The 18,157-nt window shown below is 46.9% G+C and overlaps 1 protein-coding gene across 4 annotated transcripts; it reads right to left on the reverse strand.

Annotated features, from left to right (window-relative positions):
* Positions 1–1,272: 1,272 nt before the first annotated feature.
* On the reverse strand, positions 1,273–18,157 carry LOC124023319 (E3 SUMO-protein ligase NSE2-like). Of its 4 annotated transcripts, none has more exons than XM_046337835.1 (8): positions 17,870–18,146; positions 16,213–16,271; positions 15,947–16,086; positions 10,882–10,994; positions 6,293–6,446; positions 5,995–6,089; positions 1,882–1,988; positions 1,273–1,674 (listed from the first exon to the last, which is right to left on the reverse strand). In XM_046337835.1, exons 3-8 carry the CDS (start codon positions 16,059–16,061, stop codon positions 1,584–1,586), a joined length of 675 nt encoding a protein of 224 aa, XP_046193791.1. In that variant the 5' UTR covers positions 16,062–16,086; positions 16,213–16,271; positions 17,870–18,146; the 3' UTR covers positions 1,273–1,583. The 4 variants fall into 4 exon arrangements, with proteins under 4 accessions (XP_046193791.1, XP_046193792.1, XP_046193789.1 ...); XM_046337836.1 differs by having other exon boundaries at positions 18,006–18,020; XM_046337833.1 differs by lacking the exon at positions 16,213–16,271 and having other exon boundaries at positions 18,006–18,157.

Consider the following 18,157-nt stretch of genomic DNA (forward strand, 5'->3'; position numbering starts at 1 on the left):
AAATTAACTGTGATGAAACTAGGTTGAAAACGAGCAGATAAAGGTGGATTTTTTAATTACAAAACTGACCCCGATTTAATGTGAATAAATGACTCAAAATAAATGTTGTATCGTTTGTCTGTAAATCATTTCTCCGCTCTCAATTCTGTCTGCAAATGGTGAGTACGGCATGCCCTACCCTTTAAGAGGCTACGTCCCAAACAACACCCTACGGGCCCTGGTCAATAGTAGTGCACTACACAGGGAATAGGGTGCCATTTGGAACGAAGTCATAGATGAGGTGGGGGGGAAACAATAAGCAAAGCTGCATCTGAAATCTTATTAAAAAACATGACGTAAGATTATTAAAAGATTAGCTTCACCTAGTTCCATCTCAGCACACTCTCTGTTTGTTTCTGTCCTGTGAACAAAGAGTCTTCAGTTTACATGGAGGCAGGAGGGGAGGCAGGAGAGGAGAGGCAGGAGAGGAGAGGCAGTAGAGAAGAGGCAGTAGAGAAGAGGCAGCAGAGGCAAGAGAGGAGAGGCAGGGGGAGAGGCAGGAGGAGAGGCAGGAGAGGAGAGGCAGTAGAGAAGAGGCAGCAGAGGAGAGGCAGGAGGAGAGGCAGGGGAGAGGCAGTAGGGGGAGAGGCAGTAGAGGGAGAGGCAGGGGGAGAGGCAAGAGAGGAGAGGCAGGGGGAGAGGCAGTAGAGGAGAGGCAGGGGGAGAGGCAGTAGAGGGAGAGGCAGGGGGAGAGGCAAGAGAGGAGAGGCAAGAGAGGAGAGGCAGGAGAGGAGAGGCAAGAGATGAGAGGCAGGAGGGGAGACAGATTTAATCACTCAACTGAATTGATTCACAGATTTCACACAATGAAATGGTCTACTTTTAGGATGGAACTGAAAATAGATATTTGATCATTTCCACATAATTTATTCAATAATCTTTTCACTTTGTATGTTACAGACATGATCTTTCTGTTGTTTGTAAGTATTTAGGAAACCCACATTCTCTGATTCATTTAGCCCAACTCTCTCAGAATAAGTAGGCTGATTATCCAGCTTCTCTCTTCATGACCTGAGTCTCCTCTCCTGATCCCTTTGTGGTGTATTCCAGGGACGACACTGCCCCCCAGTGGTCTATTACAGTAACTGCAGGTTCTCAACACCAAAGGCATAGATATTTTTAAAATGTTTTTTTTATTTAACTAGGCAAGTCAGTTAAGAACAAATTATTATTTACAAATACGACCTACCAGGGAAAAAAAGTAGGTTAACTGCCTTATTCAGGGGAAGAATGACAGATTTTCTTTTACCTTGTCAGCTTAGGGATTCGATCTAGCAACCTTTCAGTTACTGGCCCAATGCTGTAATCACTAAGCTACCCCCCCCCAATAAACCTTTATTGAACTGACTAAAAAATATGAATCCCTTATGTATAAATAAAGCGAGGTTTTGTTATATAAAACTTCAGAATAGTGCAATTCTGTGACGAACAAATACAATCAGACACAACGGAAAAAGTCATGTTTTTTCCTCAATTAAATAAAAGTCTAATTATTATTGTCAGGTTTGATGAGTTGGCGTACCCCAGAATAGTGCCTGGGTAGTCTACTTCTTCAGGATCTGTCTCTTCATAATCTGATCTAGGATCAGGTCTCCCTGCTTCACGTCCGTGTTGCCACAGCCAACCACCGGACAGCTGTGGGACGGAGAAAAGGAATATGCTAATGAATCAATCTAATGTTTTAACTGCAACAGTTGTTTAAGTGGAAAACAAGGTGAGAAAACAGCAGGGTAGGACAGAGACGACATCACATCCTGATAAGACAAGATCCTAACAGTAACAGGCAGACTCAAGACAACAGAGTGTAAATGAATCGACTAAACCAGACAGTAGGAGTCTCACCGTAACTTCTTCTTCTGGTTTTGCCTGGCCTTGATCATCCCCATAATGGCGTCCCGGTCGTAGTGGTGGTTACACTTCTGGTTCTTCATGGGGTTCACCATCTCCACCTGCAGGGCCGCACAACAACATGGACACAACCAGACTGTAAGGCTTTATTGTCCTGTTGCCGGGCAGATTAGTTTACAGTGGGGGAAAGACATACCATCAGGAGGAGTAGAGACCAACCTGAGTCAGGGGACAGGTTAGATACTGAGACCAACCTGAGTCAGGGGACAGGTTAGATACTGAGACCAACCTGAGTCAGGGGACAGGTTAGATACTGAGACCAACCTGAGTCAGGGGACAGGTTAGATACTGAGACCAACCTGAGTCAGGGGACAGGTTAGATACTGAGACCAACCTGAGTCAGGGGACAGGTTAGATACTGAGACCAACCTGAGTCAGGGGACAGGTTAGATACTGAGACCAACCTGAGTCAGGGGACAGGTTAGATACTGAGACCAACCTGAGTCAGGGGACAGGTTAGATACTGAGACCAACCTGAGTCAGGGGACAGGTTAGATACTGAGACCAACCTGAGTCAGGGGACAGGTTAGATACTGAGACCAACCTGAGTCAGGGGACAGGTTAGATACTGAGACCAACCTGAGTCAGGGGACAGGTTAGATACTGAGACCAACCTGAGTCAGGGGACAGGTTAGATACTGAGACCAACCTGAGTCAGGGGACAGGTTAGATACTGAGACCAACCTGAGTCAGGGGACAGGTTAGATACTGAGACCAACCTGAGTCAGGGGACAGGTTAGATACTGAGACCAACCTGAGTCAGGGGACAGGTTAGATACTGAGACCAACCTGAGTCAGGGGACAGGTTAGATACTGAGACCAACCTGAGTCAGGGGACAGGTTAGATACTGAGACCAACCTGAGTCAGGGGACAGGTTAGATACTGAGACCAACCTGAGTCAGGGGACAGGTTAGATACTGAGACCAACCTGAGTCAGGGGACAGGTTAGATACTGAGACCAACCTGAGTCAGGGGACAGGTTAGATACTGAGACCAACCTGAGTCAGGGGACAGGTTAGATACTGAGACCAACCTGAGTCAGGGGACAGGTTAGATACTGAGACCAACCTGAGTCAGGGGACAGGTTAGATACTGAGACCAACCTGAGTCAGGGGACAGGTTAGATACTGAGACCAACCTGAGTCAGGGGACAGGTTAGATACTGAGACCAACCTGAGTCAGGGGACAGGTTAGATACTGAGACCAACCTGAGTCAGGGGACAGGTTAGATACTGAGACCAACCTGAGTCAGGGGACAGGTTAGATACTGAGACCAACCTGAGTCAGGGGACAGGTTAGATACTGAGACCAACCTGAGTCAGGGGACAGGTTAGATACTGAGACCAACCTGAGTCAGGGGACAGGTTAGATACTGAGACCAACCTGAGTCAGGGGACAGGTTAGATACTGAGACCAACCTGAGTCAGGGGACAGGTTAGATACTGAGACCAACCTGAGTCAGGGGACAGGTTAGATACTGAGACCAACCTGAGTCAGGGGACAGGTTAGATACTGAGACCAACCTGAGTCAGGGGACAGGTTAGATACTGAGACCAACCTGAGTCAGGGGACAGGTTAGATACTGAGACCAACCTGAGTCAGGGGACAGGTTAGATACTGAGACCAACCTGAGTCAGGGGACAGGTTAGATACTGAGACCAACCTGAGTCAGGGGACAGGTTAGATACTGAGACCAACCTGAGTCAGGGGACAGGTTAGATACTGAGACCAACCTGAGTCAGGGGACAGGTTAGATACTGAGACCAACCTGAGTCAGGGGACAGGTTAGATACTGAGACCAACCTGAGTCAGGGGACAGGTTAGATACTGAGACCAACCTGAGTCAGGGGACAGGTTAGATACTGAGACCAACCTGAGTCAGGGGACAGGTTAGATACTGAGACCAACCTGAGTCAGGGGACAGGTTAGATACTGAGACCAACCTGAGTCAGGGGACAGGTTAGATACTGAGACCAACCTGAGTCAGGGGACAGGTTAGATACTGAGACCAACCTGAGTCAGGGGACAGGTTAGATACTGAGACCAACCTGAGTCAGGGGACAGGTTAGATACTGAGACCAACCTGAGTCAGGGGACAGGTTAGATACTGAGACCAACCTGAGTCAGGGGACAGGTTAGATACTGAGACCAACCTGAGTCAGGGGACAGGTTAGATACTGAGACCAACCTGAGTCAGGGGACAGGTTAGATACTGAGACCAACCTGAGTCAGGGGACAGGTTAGATACTGAGACCAACCTGAGTCAGGGGACAGGTTAGATACTGAGACCAACCTGAGTCAGGGGACAGGTTAGATACTGAGACCAACCTGAGTCAGGGGACAGGTTAGATACTGAGACCAACCTGAGTCAGGGGACAGGTTAGATACTGAGACCAACCTGAGTCAGGGGACAGGTTAGATACTGAGACCAACCTGAGTCAGGGGACAGGTTAGATACTGAGACCAACCTGAGTCAGGTTAGGGGACAGGTTAGATACTGAGACCAACCTGAGTCAGGGGACAGGTTAGATACTGAGACCAACCTGAGTCAGGGGACAGGTTAGATACTGAGACCAACCTGAGTCAGGGGACAGGTTAGATACTGAGACCAACCTGAGTCAGGGGACAGGTTAGATACTGAGACCAACCTGAGTCAGGGGACAGGTTAGATACTGAGACCAACCTGAGTCAGGGGACAGGTTAGATACTGAGACCAACCTGAGTCAGGGGACAGGTTAGATACTGAGACCAACCTGAGTCAGGGGACAGGTTAGATACTGAGACCAACCTGAGTCTGAGGGGACAGGTTAGATACTGAGACCAACCTGAGTCAGGGGACAGGTTAGATACTGAGACCAACCTGAGTCAGGGGACAGGTTAGATACTGAGACCAACCTGAGTCAGGGGACAGGTTAGATACTGAGACCAACCTGAGTCAGGGGACAGGTTAGATACTGAGACCAACCTGAGTCAGGGGACAGGTTAGATACTGAGACCAACCTGAGTCAGGGGACAGGTTAGATACTGAGACCAACCTGAGTCAGGGGACAGGTTAGATACTGAGACCAACCTGAGTCAGGGGACAGGTTAGATACTGAGACCAACCTGAGTCAGGGGACAGGTTAGATACTGAGACCAACCTGAGTCAGGGGACAGGTTAGATACTGAGACCAGACCAACTGAGTCAGGGGACCTGAGAGTCAGGGGACAGGTTAGATACTGAGACCAACCTGAGTCAGGGGACAGGTTAGATACTGAGACCAACCTGAGTCAGGGGACAGGTTAGATACTGAGACCAACCTGAGTCAGGGGACAGGTTAGATACAGGTTAGATACTGAGACCAACCTGAGTCAGGGGACAGGTTAGATACTGAGACCAACCTGAGTCAGGGGACAGGTTAGATACTGAGACCAACCTGAGTCAGGGGACAGGTTAGATACTGAGACCAACCTGAGTCAGGGGACAGGTTAGATACTGAGACCAACCTGAGTCAGGGGACAGGTTAGATACTGAGACCAACCTGAGTCAGGGGACAGGTTAGATACTGAGACCAACCTGAGTCAGGGGACAGGTTAGATACTGAGACCAACCTGAGTCAGGGGACAGGTTAGATACTGAGACCAACCTGAGTCAGGGGACAGGTTAGATACTGAGACCAACCTGAGTCAGGGGACAGGTTAGATACTGAGACCAACCTGAGTCAGGGGACAGGTTAGATACTGAGACCAACCTGAGTCAGGGGACAGGTTAGATACTGAGACCAACCTGAGTCAGGGGACAGGTTAGATACTGAGACCAACCTGAGTCAGGGGACAGGTTAGATACTGAGACCAACCTGAGTCAGGGGACAGGTTAGATACTGAGACCAACCTGAGTCAGGGGACAGGTTAGATACTGAGACCAACCTGAGTCAGGGGACAGGTTAGATACTGAGACCAACCTGAGTCAGGGGACAGGTTAGATACTGAGACCAACCTGAGTCAGGGGACAGGTTAGATACTGAGACCAACCTGAGTCAGGGGACAGGTTAGATACTGAGACCAACCTGAGTCAGGGGACAGGTGAAGTTAACTTCACTCTGCGTCACAGCAACGTCCTCATCCATATCCTCATCCATATTCTCTGCTGCCTCAGGGTTCACTGATGGAGACAGAACATACACACAAGACAGGTTAACCAGTCACCATGTGGGACGTGCTGCTAGTCTACATACAACTAGTGTGTGTGTGTGTGTGTGTGTGTGTGTGTGTGTGTGTGTGTGTGTGTGTGTGTGTGTGTGTGTGTGTGTGTGTGTGTGTGTGTGTGTGTGTGTGTGTGTGTGTGTGTGTGTGTGTGTGCCTCACCTGTTTTGAGTGCGTTTCTGACGTTCTCCTTAAAGCTGACCAGCTTGACGTGGTTCTGCAGCTCTCCCTCAGACAGACTGCCGTGTGTCTCAGTGAACTTCTCCTTCACCAGAGACTTCAGTCTGAACATGGCCTCGGGCTCCTGGTTCCTCACCTGGAGAACAGGAGACAGGTAACATCAGACAGGTGCTGGGGGGAGACAGGCGCTCTGGGAGGGGGAAGACAGGTGCTCTGGGAGGGGGGAAGACAGGTGCTCTGGGAGGGGGGAAGACAGGCGCTCTGGGAGGGGGAAGACAGGTGCTCTGGGAGGGGGGAAGACAGGCGCTCTGGGAGGGGGAAGACAGGCGCTCTGGGAGGGGGAAGACAGGCGCTCTGGGAGGGGGGAAGACAGGCGCTCTGGGAGGGGGAAGACAGGCGCTCTGGGAGGGGGAGACAGGCGCTCTGGGAGGGGGGGGAGACAGGTGCTGAGGGGGGAAGACAGGTGCTGGGGGGAAGACAGGTGCTCTGGGAGGGGGAAGACAGGCGCTCTGGGAGGGGGGAAGACAGGCGCTCTGGGAGGGGGAAGACAGGTGCTCTGGGAGGGGGGCAGACAGGCGCTCTGGAAGGGGGAAGACAGGTGCTGGGGGGGGAAGACAGGCGCTCTGGGAGGGGGAAGACAGGTGCTGGGTGGGGGCAGACAGGCTCTCTGGGAGGGGGGAAGACAGGTGCTGGGGGGAAGACAGGCTCTCTGGGAGGGGGAAGACAGGTGCTGGGGGGAAGACAGGCGCTCTGGGAGGGGGCAGACAGGTGCTCTGGGAGGGGGCAGACAGGTGCTCTGGGAGGGGGGCAGACAGGTGCTCTAGGGGGGCAGACAGGTGCTCTAGGGGGCAGACAGGTGCTCTAGGGGGCAGACAGGTGCTGGGGGGCAGACAGGTGCTCTAGGGGGGGCAGACAGGTGCTCTAGGGGGGGCAGACAGGTGCTCATTCGTGAACACCATAGCAAAAAGCTTTGCAATGGAAAATAAAAACGAAGAATTTCATATTGGACATGATCAGTTAGTCCCTCCCTGTTTCAGACGATCAGTTAGTCCCTCCCTGTTTCAGACGATCAGTTAGTCCCTCCCCGTTTCAGACGATCAGTTAGTCTGAAACAGGGAGGGACTAACTGATCGTCTGAAACAGGGAGGGACTAACTGATCATCTGAAACAGGGAGGGACTAACTAGTCCCTCCCTGTTTCAGATGATCAGTTAGTCCCTCCCTGTTTCAGACGATCAGTTAGTCCCTCCCTGTTTCAGACGTTCAGTTAGTCCCTCCCCGTTTCAGACGATCAGTTAGTCCCTCCCCGTTTCAGACGATCAGTTAGTCCCTCCCCGTTTCAGACGATCAGTTAGTCCCTCCCTGTTTCAGATGATCAGTTAGTCCCTCCCTGTAGTCCCTCCCTGTTTCAGACAATCAGTTAGTCCCTCCCTGTTTCAGACGATCAGTTAGTCCCTCCCTGTTTCAGACGATCAGTTAGTCCCTCCCTGTAGTCCCTCCCTGTTTCAGACAATCAGTTAGTCCCTCCCTGTTTCAGACGATCAGTTAGTCCCTCCCTGTTTCAGACGATCAGTTAGTCCCTCCCTGTTTCAGACGATCAGTTAGTCCCTCCCGTTTCAGACGATCAGTTAGTCCCTCCCGTTTCAGACGATCAGTTAGTCCCTCCCTGTAGTCCCTCCCCGTTTCAGACGATCAGTTAGTCCCTCCCTGTAGTCCCTCCCCGTTTCAGACGATCAGTTAGTCCCTCCCTGTTTCAGACGATCAGTTAGTCCCTCCCCGTTTCAGACGCTCAGTTAGTCCCTCCCGTTTCAGACGATCAGTTAGTCCCTCCCGTTTCAGACGATCAGTTAGTCCCTCCCGTTTCAGGCGATCAGTTAGTCCCTCCCCGTTTCAGACGATCAGTTAGTCCCTCCCCGTTTCAGACGATCAGTTAGTCCCTCCCGTTTCAGACGATCAGTTAGTCCCTCCCCGTTTCAGACGATCAGTTAGTCCCTCCCGTTTCAGACGATCAGTTAGTCCCTCCCCGTTTCAGACGATCAGTTAGTCCCTCCCGTTTCAGGCGATCAGTTAGTCCCTCCCGTTTCAGACGATCAGTTAGTCCCTCCCCGTTTCAGACAATCAGTTAGTCCCTCCCCGTTTCAGACGATCAGTTAGTCCCTCCCCGTTTCAGACGATCAGTTAGTCCCTCCCCGTTTCAGACGATCAGTTAGTCCCTCCCTGTTTCAGACGATCAGTTAGTCCCTCCCTGTTTCAGACGATCAGTTAGTCCCTCCCTGTTTCAGACCGCTTCGATAAGTCTGGTGCCAAAGGAATACGACCTGGGTGTTATAGAGCCCCACTGTGGAGGTGGTGTCATAATACCCATAAAACCTAGCGGAGGTGGTGTCATAATACCCATAAAACCTAGCGGTGGTGGTGTCATAATACCCATAAAACCTAGCGGGGGTGGTGTCATAATACCCATAAAACCTAGCGGGGGTGGTGTCATAATACCCATAAAACCTAGCGGAGGTGGTGTCATAATACCCATAAAACCTAGCGGAGGTGGTGTCATAATACCCATAAAACCTAGCGGAGATGGTGTCATAATACCCATAAAACCTAGCGGAGATGGTGTCATAATACCCATAAAACCTAGCGGAGGTGGTATCATAATACCCATAAAACCTAGCGGGGGTGGTGTCATAATACCCATAAAACCTAGCGGAGGTGGTGTCATAATACCCATAAAACCTAGCGGAGGTGGTGTCATAATACCCATAAAACCTAGCGGAGGTGGTGTCATAATACCCATAAAACCTAGCGGAGGTGGTGTCATAATACCCATAAAACCTAGCGGGTTAAAACAGGGAAAAGGTTCCAATCTTTCCCCCCTATAGGGGATTTTAGAAACAGTTAAAATAAGGGCTGTGTTTGGTTTAATAACCATGTAAATCTCTCCAGGACAAGGTGACTTTTATCAATATATCTCTAGGACAAGGTGACTTTTATCAATATATCTCTAGGACAAGGTGACTTTTATCAATATATCTCTAAGACAAGGTGACTTATCAATATATCTCTAGGACAAGGTGACTGTTATCAATATATCTCCAGGACAAGGTGACTTTTATCAATATATCTCCAGGACAAGGTGACTTTTATCAATATATCTCTAGGACAAGGTGACTGTTATCAATATATCTCTAGGACAAGGTGACTTTTATCAATATATCTCCAGGACAAGGTGACTTTTATCAATATATCTCTAGGACAAGGTGACTTTTATCAATATATCTCTAGGACAAGGTGACTGTTATCAATATATCTCTAGGACAAGGTGACTTTTATCAATATATCTCTAGGACACGGTGACTTTTATCAATATATCTCTAGGACAAGGTGACTTTTATCAATATATCTCTAGGACAAGGTGACTTTTATCAATATATCTCTAGGACAAGGTGACTTTTATCAATATATCTCTAGGACAAGGTGACTTTTATCAATATATCTCTAGGACAAGGTGACTTTTATCAATATATCTCTAGGACAAGGTGACTTTTATCAATATATCTCTAGGACAAGGTGACTTTTATCAATATATCTCCAGGACAAGGTGACTTTTATCAATATATCTCTAGGACAAGGTGACTTTTATCAATATATCTCTAGGACAAGGTGACTGTTATCAATATATCTCTAGGACAAGGTGACTTTTATCAATATATCTCTAGGACACGGTGACTTTTATCAATATATCTCTAGGACAAGGTGACTTTTATCAATATATCTCTAGGACAAGGTGACTTTTATCAATATATCTCTAGGACAAGGTGACTTTTATCAATATATCTCTAGGACAAGGTGACTTATCAATATATCTCTAGGACAAGGTGACTGTTATCAATATATCTCTAGGACACGGTGACTTTTAGCAATATATCTCTAAGACAAGGTGACTTATCAATATATCTCTAGGACAAGGTGACTGTTATCAATATATCTCTAGGACAAGGTGACTTTTATCAATATATCTCTAGGACACGGTGACTTTTATCAATATATCTCTAGGACAAGGTGACTTTTATCAATATATCTCTAGGACAAGGTGACTTTTATCAATATATCTCTAGGACAAGGTGACTTTTATCAATATATCTCTAGGACAAGGTGACTTATCAATATATCTCTAGGACAAGGTGACTTTTATCAATATATCTCTAGGACACGGTGACTTTTATCAATATATCTCTAAGACAAGGTGACTTATCAATATATCTCTAAGACAAGGTGACTTATCAATATATCTCTAGGACAAGGTGACTTATCAATATATCTCTAGGACAAGGTGACTTATCAATATATCTCTAGGACAAGGTGACTTTTATCAATATATCTCTCTATATATCATCTATTGACTGGTTTAGTTTAATAACACCATTACATGACTAGTATCACTGGAAAGTGACATTCTGAGTGATAACGTAGACAGCTACAGTAGGCTACACGCCTCCGATTGAGGATCCACACTGATCTCCAGAATCCATCCGACAGAAAATGAACTTTGACCCCTGTAGTTCAGTACTTCACCTCTGCAGTGACACAGTTCACCACCTCAACGAAGCAGTTGATCTCCTGGTCCAGTTTGGCACACTCCAGCATCATCACCTCCAGCTTCTTCAGGACTGCGTCATTCTCAGTTCCTGTAATAATCATCACATCATACACAATTATTCATATCTCTGTATACTGTTGTTATGGTGACACAAGCTTCCAAATCGTAGACAGCATTTCATATCTCTGTATACTGTTGTTATGGTGACACAAGCTGCCAAATGGTAGACAGCATTCCATATCTCTGTATACTGTTGTTATGGTGACACAAGCTTCCAAATGGTAGACAGCATTCCATAGCTTTGTATACTGTTGTTATGGTGACACAAGCTTCCAAATGGAAGACAGCATTCCATATCTCTGTATACTGTTGTTATGGTGACACAAGCTTCCAAATCGTAGACAGCATTTCATAGCTCTGTATACTGTTGTTATGGTGACAAGCTTCCAAATCGTAGACAGCATTTCATAGCTCTGTATACTGTTGTTATGGTGACACAAGCTTCCAAATCGTAGACAGCATTCCATATATCTGTATACTGTTGTTATGGTGACACAAGCTTCCAAATGGTAGACAGCATTCCATATCTCTGTATACTGTTGTTATGGTGACACAAGCTTCCAAATGGTAGACAGCATTCCATATCTCTGTATACTGTTGTTATGGTGACACAAGCTTCCAAATGGTAGACAGCATTCCATATCTCTGTATACTGTTGTTATGGTGACACAAGCTTCCAAATGGTAGACAGCATTCCATAGCTCTGTATACTGTTGTTATGGTGACACAAGCTTCCAAATCGTAGACAGCATTCCATAGCTCTGTATACTGTTGTTATGGTGACACAAGCTTCCAAATCGTAGACAGCATTCCATAGCTCTGTATACTGTTGTTATGGTGACACAAGCTTCCAAATCGTAGACAGCATTCCATAGCTCTGTATACTGTTGTTATGGTGACACAAGCTTCCAAATGGTAGACAGCATTCCATATCTCTGTATACTGTTGTTATGGTGACACAAGCTTCCAAATGGTAGACAGCATTCCATATCTCTGTATACTGTTGTTATGGTGACACAAGCTTCCAAATGGTAGACAGCATTCCATAGCTCTGTATACTGTTGTTATGGTGACACAAGCTTCCAAATCGTAGACAGCATTCCATAGCTCTGTATACTGTTGTTATGGTGACACAAGCTTCCAAATCGTAGACAGCATTCCATAGCTCTGTATACTGTTGTTATGGTGACACAAGCTTCCAAATCGTAGACAGCATTCCATAGCTCTGTATACTGTTGTTATGGTGACACAAGCTTCCAAATGGTAGACAGCATTCCATAGCTCTGTATACTGTTGTTATGGTGACACAAGCTTCCAAATCGTAGACAGCATTCCATAGCTCTGTATACTGTTGTTATGGTGACACAAGCTTCCAAATGGAAGACAGCATTCCATATCTCTGTATACTGTTGTTATGGTGACACAAGCTTCCAAATGGTAGACAGCATTCCATAGCTCTGTATACTGTTGTTATGGTGACACAAGCTTCCAAATGGTAGACAGCATTCCATAGCTCTGTATACTGTTGTTATGGTGACACAAGCTTCCAAATGGTAGACAGCAGTCCATAGCTCTGTATAGTAGAACATGTGCCCAACTAGCCTGCTGGCTAGTGCTTTTCAGACCGGGCTAGTAGAACATGTGTCCAACTAGCCTGCTGGCTAGTGCTTTCCAGACTGGGCTAGTAAAAATGTCAATATACCAAAATCCTCAAGTGACATCCTTGGGTGAACCGCTCCCCTTCCTAGTTACGTCAGTCAGACAGACAGTCAGTCAGTCAGTCAGACAGTCAGACAGTCAGACAGACAGTCAGTCAGTCAGTCAGTCAGTCAGACAGTCAGACAGAGAGTCAGTCAGTCAGTCAGTCAGTCAGACAGTCAGACAGTCAGTGAGTCAGACAGTCCCATTGACTACATACACACAAAGATCCTGTCCAGTGAGAAGGATTCGACAACGATATTACCAGCACAGTCAAGTGTCTCTCTGATAGACGTGCCACTAACCTACCTGCTGTTTCTGCCCCAAGTGTCTCTCTGATAGAGACGTGCCACTAACCTACCTGCTGTGTCTCTCTGATAGAGACATGCCACTAACCTACCTGCTGTGTCTCTCTGATAGAGACGTGCCACTAACCTACCTGCTGTGTCTCTCTGATAGAGACGTGCCACTAACCTACCTGCTGTGTCTCTCTGATAGAGACGTGCCACTAACCTACCTGCTGTTTCTCTCTGATAGAGACGTGCCACTAACCTACCTGCTGTTTCTCTCTGATAGAGACGTGCCACTAACCTACCTGCTGTGTCTCTCTGATAGAGACGTGCCACTAACCTACCTGCTGTGTCTCTCTGAGAGACGTGCCACTAACCTACCTGCTGTTTCTGCCCCAAGTGTCTCTCTGATAGAGATGTGCCACTAACCTACCTGCTGTTTCTGCCCCAAGTGTCTCTCTGATAGAGACGTGCCACTAACCTACCTGCTGTGTCTCTCTGATAGAGACGTGCCACTAACCTACCTGCTGTTTCTGCCCCAAGTGTCTCTCTGATAGAGACATGCCACTAACCTACCTGCTGTTTCTGCACCAAGTGTCTCTCTGATAGAGACGTGCCACTAACCTACCTGCTGTGTCTCTCTGATAGAGACGTGCCACTAACCTACCTGCTGTGTCTCTCTGATAGAGACGTGCCACTAACCTACCTGCTGTGTCTCTCTGATAGAGACGTGCCACTAACCTACCTGCTGTTTCTGCACCAAGTGTCTCTCTGATAGAGACGTGCCACTAACCTACCTGCTGTGTCTCTCTGATAGAGACGTGCCACTAACCTACCTGCTGTTTCTGCACCAAGTGTCTCTCTGATAGAGACGTGCCACTAACCTACCTGCTGTTTCTCTCTGATAGAGACGTGCCACTAACCTACCTGCTGTTTCTCTCTGATAGAGACGTGCCACTAACCTACCTGCTGTGTCTCTCTGATAGAGACGTGCCACTAACCTACCTGCTGTTTCTCTCTGATAGAGACGTGCCACTAACCTACCTGCTGTTTCTCTCTGATAGAGACGTGCCACTAACCTACCTGCTGTGTCTCTCTGATAGAGACGTGCCACTAACCTACCTGCTGTGTCTCTCTGATAGAGACGTGCCACTAACCTACCTGCTGTGTCTCTCTGATAGAGACGTGCCACTAACCTACCTGCTGTTTCTCTCTGATAGAGACGTGCCACTAACCTACCTGCTGTGTCTCTCTGATAGAGACGTGCCACTAACCTACCTGCTGTTTCTCTCTGATAGAGACGTGCCACTAACCTACCTGCTGTTTCTCTCTGATAGAGACGTGCCACTAACCTACCTGCTGTGTCTCTCTGATAGAGACGTGCCACTAACCTACCTGCTGTGTCTCTCTGATAGAGACGTGCCACTAACCTACCTGCTGTGTCTCTCTGATAGAGACGTGCCACTAACCTACCTGCTGTTTCTCTCTGATAGAGACGTGCCACTAACCTACCTGCTGTTTCTGCCCCAAGTGTCTCTCTGATAGAGACGTGCCACTAACCTACCTGCTGTTTCTGCCCCAAGTGTCTCTCTGATAGAGACGTGCCACTAACCTACCTGCTGTTTCTGCCCCAAGTGTCTCTCTGATAGAGACGTGCCACTAACTTACCTGCTGTGTCTCTCTGATAGAGACGTGCCATTAACCTACCTGCTGTGTCTCTCTGATAGAGACGTGCCACTAACCTACCTGCTGTGTCTCTCTGATAGAGACGTGCCACTAACCTACCTGCTGTGTCTCTCTGATAGAGACGTGCCACTAACCTACCTGCTGTTTCTCTCTGATAGAGACGTGCCACTAACCTACCTGCTGTGTCTCTCTGATAGAGACGTGCCACTAACCTACCTGCTGTTTCTCTCTGATAGAGACGTGCCACTAACCTACCTGCTGTTTCTCTCTGATAGAGACGTGCCACTAACCTACCTGCTGTGTCTCTCTGATAGAGACGTGCCACTAACCTACCTGCTGTTTCTCTCTGATAGAGACGTGCCACTAACCTACCTGCTGTTTCTGCCCCAAGTGTCTCTCTGATAGAGACGTGCCACTAACCTACCTGCTGTTTCTGCCCCAAGTGTCTCTCTGATAGAGACGTGCCACTAACCTACCTGCTGTTTCTGCCCCAAGTGTCTCTCTGATAGAGACATGCCACTAACCTACCTGCTGTGTCTCTCTGATAGAGACGTGCCACTAACCTACCTGCTGTTTCTGCCCCAAGTGTCTCTCTGATAGAGACGTGCCACTAACCTACCTGCTGTGTCTCTCTGATAGAGACGTGCCATTAACCTACCTGCTGTGTCTCTCTGATAGAGACGTGCCATTAACCTACCTGCTGTGTCTCTCTGATAGAGACGTGCCACTAACCTACCTGCTGTGTCTCTCTGATAGAGACGTGCCACTAACCTACCTGCTGTGTCTCTCTGATAGAGACGTGCCACTAACCTACCTGCTGTTTCTCTCTGATAGAGACGTGCCACTAACCTACCTGCTGTTTCTCTCTGATAGAGACGTGCCACTAACCTACCTGCTGTGTCTCTGATAGAGACGTGCCACTAACCTACCTGCTGTTTCTCTCTGATAGAGACGTGCCACTAACCTACCTGCTGTTTCTCTCTGATAGAGACGTGCCACTAACCTACCTGCTGTGTCTCTCTGATAGAGACGTGCCACTAACCTACCTGCTGTGTCTCTCTGATAGAGACGTGCCACTAACCTACCTGCTGTTTCTCTCTGATAGAGACGTGCCACTAACCTACCTGCTGTGTCTCTCTGATAGAGACGTGCCACTAACCTACCTGCTGTTTCTGCACCAAGTGTCTCTCTGATAGAGACGTGCCACTAACCTACCTGCTGTGTCTCTCTGATAGAGACGTGCCACTAACCTACCTGCTGTTTCTGCACCAAGTGTCTCTCTGATAGAGACGTGCCACTAACCTACCTGCTGTTTCTGCCACGTCCAGAGCAACGTCGGTCACAATGTCCATCCCCGTTCCAATATCTGTCTGACATGTTTTCAGACTAGACAGTGTGGAGTGGACTGCACTCAAGGACATGTTGAAATCTAAAACATGAAAGTATCTGAAACGAGAGATGTTAAGTTGTTAGAATATTAGGTCCCTTTGTGTTTTGGTTAATCGTGTTTGTCACATGACATTGTTTAAAAAAAAAACTTTATTAAAAAGATTTTGAATCAAACGGTCCTACTTTCTTTTTCATGTCAGATGGTCCAGAAACATCCTCAGACAACTGCTTTCATTTTTGTTCTAATTCAAATTGATAGAAAAGGCTTAAAATTAAAAAGGTTACCTGGTTATAATGAATCAACCAAAACACAGGGTCCTGGTTATAATGAATCAACCAAAACACAGGGTCCTGGTTATAATGAATCAACCAAAACACAGGGTCCTGGTTATAATGAATCAACCAAAACACAGGGTCCTGGTTATAATGAATCAACATGATTAACCAAAACACAGGGTCCTGGTTATAATGAATCAACCAAAACACAGGGACTTGGTTATAATGAATCAACATGATTAACCAAAACACAGGGTCCTGGTTATACTGAATCAACCAAAACACAGGGACTTGGTTATAATGAATCAACCAAAACACAGGGTCCTGGTTATAATGAATCAACCAAAACACAGGGTCCTGGTTATAATGAATCAACATGATTAACCAAAACACAGGGTCCTGGTTATAATGAATCAACCAAAACACAGGGTCCTGGTTATAATGAATCAACCAAAACACAGGGACTTGGTTATAATGAATCAACATGATTAACCAAAACACAGGGTCCTGGTTATACTGAATCAACCAAAACACAGGGTCCTGGTTATAATGAATCAACCAAAACACAGGGTCCTGGTTATAATGAATCAACCAAAACACAGGGTCCTGGTTATAATGAATCAACCAAAACACAGGGTCCTGGTTATAATGAATCAACCAAAACACAGGGTCCTGGTTATAATGAATCAACCAAAACACAGGGTCCTGGTTATAATGAATCAACCAAAACACAGGGTCCTGGTTATAATGAATCAACCAAAACACAGGGTCCTGGTTATAATGAATCAACATGATTAACCAAAACACAGGGTCCTGGTTATAATGAATCAACCAAAACACAGGGCCCTGGTTATAATGAATCAACATGATTAACCAAAACACAGGGTCCTGGTTATAATGAATCAACCAAAACACAGGGCCCTGGTTATAATGAATCAACCAAAACACAGGGTCCTGGTTATAATGAATCAACCAAAACACAGGGCCCTGGTTATAATGAATCAACCAAAACACAGGGTCCTGGTTATAATGAATCAACATGATTAACCAAAACACAGGGTCCTGGTTATAATGAATCAACCAAAACACAGGGTCCTGGTTATAATGAATCAACCAAAACACAGGGTCCTGGTTATAATGAATCAACCAAAACACAGGGTCCTGGTTATAATGAATCAACCAAAACACAGGGACCTGGTTATAATGAATCAACCAAAACACAGGGCCCTGGTTATAATGAATCAACCAAAACACAGGGTCCTGGTTATAATGAATTAACATGATTAACCAAAACACAGGGTCCTGGTTATAATGAATTAACATGATTAACCAAAACACAGGGTCCTGGTTATAATGAATCAAGGCACCCTCGGCATATTGGAGCAGATGCCAGGATGTCCAACCCTAACCCCATGGAGAACTGGTGTGCAGGTTTTTGTTCCAGCCTTGCTCAAAACACACCTGATTCAGTTGCTCACCGATACCTTGTGTAGTTGACTTAACGTTAAGGCAAGGTTGGAATAATAACCTGCATACGGTCACAAAACAAGTTATCTGTAGCTACCTTCAGGTTGAATCCACGTATCACCAACAAGTGCACTGACTGGCTGTGTTGATACCTGGCCAGCCGGTTAACGTTACGCTATAATCACTAACTATGGGCGGCTAAGCAAGAGCATGTCAATAAATAGCTCGCTAACCTCACGACTTTCCTCGCTGGGATGGTTTTTACAGGTTGTAGACGTGTTCTTTAATGTGTTGGTGTCTCAATAAGAGAAAATACTAAACAACTTTAGCTGCGTAAAATGACCGGGAAAAGTTTGTTCTCGTTTCCGGTTCCTGTTGAGGTGGT

Source organism: Oncorhynchus gorbuscha, unplaced genomic scaffold, assembly GCF_021184085.1.
Source record: "Oncorhynchus gorbuscha isolate QuinsamMale2020 ecotype Even-year unplaced genomic scaffold, OgorEven_v1.0 Un_scaffold_1585, whole genome shotgun sequence".
NCBI lineage: Eukaryota > Metazoa > Chordata > Actinopteri > Salmoniformes > Salmonidae > Oncorhynchus > Oncorhynchus gorbuscha.